This window comes from Pipra filicauda, unplaced genomic scaffold (genome assembly GCF_003945595.2).
Source record: "Pipra filicauda isolate LSUMZ 115617 unplaced genomic scaffold, ASM394559v2 scaffold51_size4534324_pilon, whole genome shotgun sequence".
Lineage (NCBI taxonomy): Eukaryota > Metazoa > Chordata > Aves > Passeriformes > Pipridae > Pipra > Pipra filicauda.
In genome coordinates this window covers 2,581,068-2,586,731 of record NW_024104665.1, presented here as the reverse complement: position 1 = coordinate 2,586,731, position 5,664 = coordinate 2,581,068, and the positions used below count along the sequence as shown (strand labels likewise).

The following is a 5,664-nucleotide window of genomic DNA, read 5'->3' as shown; positions in this document are numbered from 1 at the left end:
GAGGAGCCGCCGCCGCCTTTCACAAAGTCATGTTTGCGCGGCCTTATCGGCGCGGGGGGGGCGGGGGTGTTTTGCACGGCGGCTCCCGGCCCGCCTTGGACGGCGGCCGGGCCCGTCCCAGGAGGGAGCCCCGTCACAGGAGGGAGCCCCGCTGCGGGCACCGGCCGCTGCCTCCGCCCGCGGGGGGCACCGGGGGCGGCGTGGGGGAGGTGCGGTGGGTCACAGGACCTCGGCGGGGGGTGAGAAGCGAAGGGGGCAAGCGTGGGAGGGAGACGGGGGAGGGGTGCAGGGCGCGGGAGGAGAAAGATGCATAGAGGGGTTGGGTGGGGGTCGTGTATCAGCCCGGGCGGTGGCGGCGTTAACGCTGCCTCGCATCCGCGCCTGCCCGCTAACTTCTCCTAGACTCCAAACAGAAAGAAAAACAAAAAATAAACACCAAACAGGAGCTCTCCGAAGAGAAAGGAGAAGCGGCGGGGCCGGCCGCCCTTGCCCAGCCCCGTCCCGCCGGCCGCATCGGGGCAGCGCGGACCCGACCTTTGTTTCAAACCAATTACGTGGCATAAGTTAGTTCTCGGCGGGGCTGGGGGAAGAAGTGTCCCCGGCGCTGCCGCGCCCCTCCCGCGGCACCGCGCACCCTCCGCTCCGCGGCAGCCGCGGCCGCCGAGCGCGGGCGGCTCCCGGACCGCTGGCGGGGGTGGCAGCAACGCGACGGCGCCGGGTCTTTGGAGAGGGACGCGAAGAGGGGCGCTGCGCGGGGGCCAAGCCCGCAGGGCACGGTGAGCGCTGCCTCGGCTGTTTCCCCGCTGCTTCTGCCCCGTCCTACCCGGGCTGCCGCCACAGCAGGCACACCTGGCTCGGGGTACCGGGGGCTGACTGCGAGGCACTCCCTATCCACCAACCTGCTCGGCCACCGCTGCCGGCGCCCTCTGCCAAACTCAGGGCGGCCCGGCCGGCGGGCTGGGGCGGGGCGGGCCCAGCGGGCGGCGCGGGGCGGGCGGAGCGGGGCACCGCCCCCGCGGGCCGCGGGCAGCCGCGTTTATATGGGGGCGGCGCGGGGCGCCGCGGAGTTCCCGCAGTTCGCCCGCTGCTGTGCAGCCGCCGTCGCCGCCTCGGCCCGGCACCCGCCGTCCCGCCGGGAAGGAGTCGGGACCGTTTCGGATCTCAAGCAGACGGTCCCCTCCTATCTAGTCGTGGCTTTTCCAAACCCTCCGAGGACAGCGGGATCGTTCGGTCCTTCCTGTATTTCCGACCATTACAGGATCTAGAAATGTCGACGACACTTTTATCTGCCTTCTACGACATTGACTTCTTGTGCAAGGTAGGGAAGAGCGCGCTTACCCGGGCGGGATCTGGGCTGGCAATGCCGCGGGGTGCGGGGCGACTCTCCGGGCTGCTGGGGCTGGGGCACCGCGGCGGGGCGGGAGGCCGGGCCGGGCTGGGCCGTGCGGGCGGGTCGCGGTCTGACAGCCGGCCGGGGGCCTGGCGCAAGGCTGCGAGCCCCGGAATGCCGCCTCGTGGCCTCCCGGCGGCCGCGTTCGGGGCGGGCCGATCTGCAGCCGCGGGGGTGCCGGGCCGCCCCGCAGCGCCTACCCGCGTGTTGCGCTGCCGGGAGAAACTTTTGAAAAAAGTTGCAGATGCAGCAGAGCCGGTGCAGGAGCTTCTCTCCGGCCCTGCCCTGCCCTGCAGGCGCTGGCAGCGGACGCGCTTTGCGGGCCGGTCGGGTGGCGCGACCCCCGCCCCGACTGCCGCGGCGCGCCTGGGGCGGCGTGGGGAGCCGCGGCGGTGGGCAGGCGGTCACCCGCAACACTCTCTCTCTCCCGCTGTCTCCCCCACCCCCTTCCCTCTCCCCGCCCCGGCAGACGGAGAAGTCCCTGACCAACCTAAGCAGCATGCTGGATAAGAAAGCCGTGGGGACCCCGGTGACCCCTCCCAGCTCCAGCTTCGCGCCGGGCTTCCTACGGCGGCACTCGACCAGCAACCTGACGGCGCTGGCCGGCGGCTCCAAGTTCCCCAGCCCCACCGGCTCCAGCTCTTCCTCCACCTCCTCCTCTTCTTCCTCCTCCTCCTCTTCGTTCGGCAGCCTGAAGGAGACGGGCTCCGGCGGAGGCGGCGGCGGCGGCAGCAGCAGCCCCACGGCCCTGCTCAACAAGGAGAACAAGTTCCGGGACCGCTCCTTCAGCGAGAACGGCGAGCGCAGCCAGCACCTCATGCAGCAGCTCCAGCAGCAGCAGCAGGCGGCCGGCAAAGGGGGCGGCTCCGGCGGCGGCGGGGCCCCCATCAACTCGACGCGCTACAAGACGGAGCTGTGCCGCCCCTTCGAGGAGAGCGGCGCCTGCAAGTACGGCGAGAAGTGCCAGTTCGCCCACGGCTTCCACGAGCTGCGCAGCCTCACCCGCCACCCCAAGTATAAGACCGAGCTCTGCCGCACCTTCCACACCATCGGCTTCTGCCCCTACGGCCCGCGCTGCCACTTCATCCACAACGCCGACGAGCGCCGCCCGGCGCCCGGCGGGGGCACGGCCGCCCCCCCGCCCGCCGCCGCGGCCGGGCCGCACCATCACCCGCACCACCCGCCCCCGCACCCCGCCGGCAGCACCGGCGACCTCCGCGCCTTCGCCCCCCGCGACCACCCGCTGGGCGGCGGCGGCGGCTTCGGGCACCCGCGCGGCGGCGGCGAGCGGCCCAAGCTGCACCACAGCCTGAGCTTCTCCGGCTTCTCCGCCCACCACCACCACCACCACCCCCCGCACCCCCACGGCGCCCCCCCGCCGCCGCCGCCGCCCGGCGGCCGCCTGGACGCCGCCCTGCTGGAGAGCCCCGGCGGGTCGCGCACGCCGCCGCCGCCCGCCTCCGCCTCCTACTGCGAGGAGCTGCTCTCGCCGCCATGCGCCAACAACGCCTTCGCCTTCTCGGGGCAGGAGCTGGGCAGCCTCATCGCTCCCCTCGCCCTGCACACCCAGAACTTCGCCGCTGCCGCCGCCGCGGCCGCCGCCGCCGCCGCCTACTACCGCTGCCAGCAGCAGCCGCCGCCGCCCGGCGGGGGCTGCCCGCCGCCCCCCGCCTCGCCGCCCTTCAGCTTCCAGCCCCTCCGCCGCCTCTCCGAGTCGCCCGTCTTCGACGCGCCGCCCAGCCCGCCGGACTCGCTCTCCGATCGGGAGAGCTACCTGAGCGGCTCCCTCAGCTCCGGCTCCCTCAGCGGCTCCGAGTCACCCAGCCTGGACTCGGGCCGCCGCCTGCCCATCTTCAGCCGCCTCTCCATCTCCGACGATTGAGGGGGACGGAGGACCGGCCGGGGGGGCCCCGCGGCGGCCCTGCAAGTAAGTGACCGAAGAAAGCGAAACCTCTCCTTCTTCTCTATTTTTTGGTGGTTTTTTTTTTATATGTATCTATCTATCTACACCGAGAGCTGAACAAAACGAGAAACAAAGCATTTTGCAAAAGGGCAAATGACACGAACTGAACAAACCTATTTTTATAGAGAGACCTTGGAAGAAGGGGATTTTTGTTTCGGGGTTTTTTTTGTTGTTCTTTGGAGACAAGTTATGATACGCACCAGCAGCAGCCATTCCATCTGTGTTCAAAAAAAAAACCAACAAACTAGCATTAGAAAAGACACCACCAGAAAGCAACAAACAATCTGGGGAGCGCCGGTTCTGCCTGCCCAGCTCCTCCAAACCTGCAGACACACAGAAAAAGAAGTTACAAACTAGTTTGTGTTTCAATCCAGTTCAAATAAAAACACAGAACATACTAAACCTATAAGCTTTTTTTTTTTTGTAGGAAAAAAAAGAATCCAACATCCTGCCAAGAATATGCCTTGATAACAACCTTTTTTATATATCTATATATTATTATTATAACAAATGCTAAAACCTTCATTCCAAAGTTTAATATTGGTTCCATTGCCACCACTTAGTGGATGTTTGGCTTAGAACAATTTTTTGTTGTTGCTTTATTTGGAAGCACTCAACTGAGTTTAGTTTGTAATTGTTGGAGAATAACTGCTGATTTTTTTAAAATTTTTTTTAGCTGTTTGAGTTGATTGCATGAATGAGTTCACTGCACACAACTCAATATGAAATTATTTAACTTATTTATTATCTTGTGAAAAGTATACATTGGTAATTTGTTCATACTGTATTTATCGGGTATGATGAAAAGCAATAGATATATATTCTTTTATTATGTTTAAATTATGATTTTCATTATTAATCGGCGAAATGTGGAGTGTGTTCTTTTCACAGTAATATATGCCTTTTTGTAACTTCACTTGGTTATTTTATTGTAAATGAGTAAAATTCTTAATTTAAGAGATTGTATGTAATATTTATTTCATTAATTTCTTTCCTTGTTTACGTAAATCTGAAAGATTGCATGGTTTCTTTATAGAAATCGGTCTCGATGCTGTGGAAGTAGTTTGAGGAATTTCTATGGGTTTTTTAGAATGTAAATGGTTGTAGCCCGTCCGAGTTGAAAAACAAACTAGAGAAGAAAAAAACGAAGAGCAGAAAAAAAGACTGCCTTAGCAATCAGACTTCAAAGTGGCAAATCTAATTCAGACTTGTTTAAAACAACCAAAAAGTATTTTTGTTGCCTAACTCCACCAATCACACTGTGATATAGTCTCAAAGTATGTAGCAATAATTGGGGGTCCCAGTATTACGTCTCACAGTGCCTTTTTGAGGGTCCATGCTTGCCTTAAATATTTCTCAACCAAATAAGTATTTTTCTTAATGCTTGAGATAATTTGAATGTAGGGATGGGTTTTAACTACAGCAAAATTTCACCACTCTATTTTGTAAGAATGGAGGCCATCTTTGGATCTGAAACTTTATACAGTACATGAACATATCTTGTTTAATTGAATTCCAAAACTTGTAATTTTTTTTTTCCTAATGTAGAAAGTTGGGAGTTTTCCAAAACTTTCCTGGACGGTGGATGAATGAGCAGTAGCTTAGTTTTGTTTGTACATAGGTACAGATTGAGCACTATGTACTCTTTTGGACTACTTTAACAGAAGTATGTTTTGAATGTAACTAAAGGATAAGTCAACTTGAGTTGTAATATATTTTTCGGGAGTCAGTTCACTACAAATTGTGTGAGACTGTAAACTTTGTACTGTAAATGTTTTGTAGTTCTCCCAATAAAATTTTTTGGAAAAAAAAAAAAAAAGCCAAGTAACCCTTCCAACTGCTAAAGCCCTGGCTGCCAGGCAAGGAGTATTTCTTGCTAAACACCACCACCCCCACCAATCACAGATATGTCTAGCTACAGATTAACCAGTTTGCACTGCTGCTCCAGTACACTCCTGCAGCCGTCACTGGTCGGCGGCCAAAGTTAATAAACGCTTCCAGAAGGTTCGGGAATGTCAGTGGTGTACTGTATCCTGCCTTTTTTTTTTTTTTTTTTTTTTTTTTTTTTTTTTTTTTTTTTTTTTTTTTTTTTTTTTAATTTTTTATTTTTAAGAGGATGAAGAATCAAAGGTGTACTGCTTGTAGCGTAACAGCTGGAGTGGAAAAATCTAGTAATGGCATTTATCAATCACATTGCTTAAGGGGCAAAATGAGAGTGCCATTAGCCTTCCTGGCTTGTTTGGGGCGAGGAGGAAATGGCAGTTTGGGTAATAAAAAGGCATAATTAAAGTTTACCCTTTGTCCCAAAAGC

The 5,664-nt window shown here is 57.3% G+C and overlaps 1 protein-coding gene across 1 annotated transcript; it reads left to right on the top strand.

The window, feature by feature from the left end:
* The first annotated feature begins 1,074 nt into the window (after window positions 1-1,074).
* Window positions 1,075-5,360, top strand: ZFP36L2 (ZFP36 ring finger protein like 2). The gene is made up of 2 exons (XM_027750275.2): window positions 1,075-1,318; window positions 1,860-5,360. The coding sequence occupies exons 1-2, from the start codon at window positions 1,268-1,270 to the stop codon at window positions 3,270-3,272; spliced, it is 1,464 nt and encodes a 487-aa protein (XP_027606076.1). The 5' UTR covers window positions 1,075-1,267; the 3' UTR covers window positions 3,273-5,360.
* Window positions 5,361-5,664: the final 304 nt, after the last annotated feature.

Bases quoted from the DNA above. Each gene is read 5' to 3' on its own strand.
- ZFP36L2 (XM_027750275.2), top strand. From the start codon at position 1,268: ATGTCGACGACACTTTTATCTGCCTTCTACGACATTGACTTCTTGTGC. The intron at 1,319-1,859 runs GTAGGGAAGAGC...CCGCCCCGGCAG, and splicing joins ACATTGACTTCTTGTGCAAG to ACGGAGAAGTCCCTGACCAA.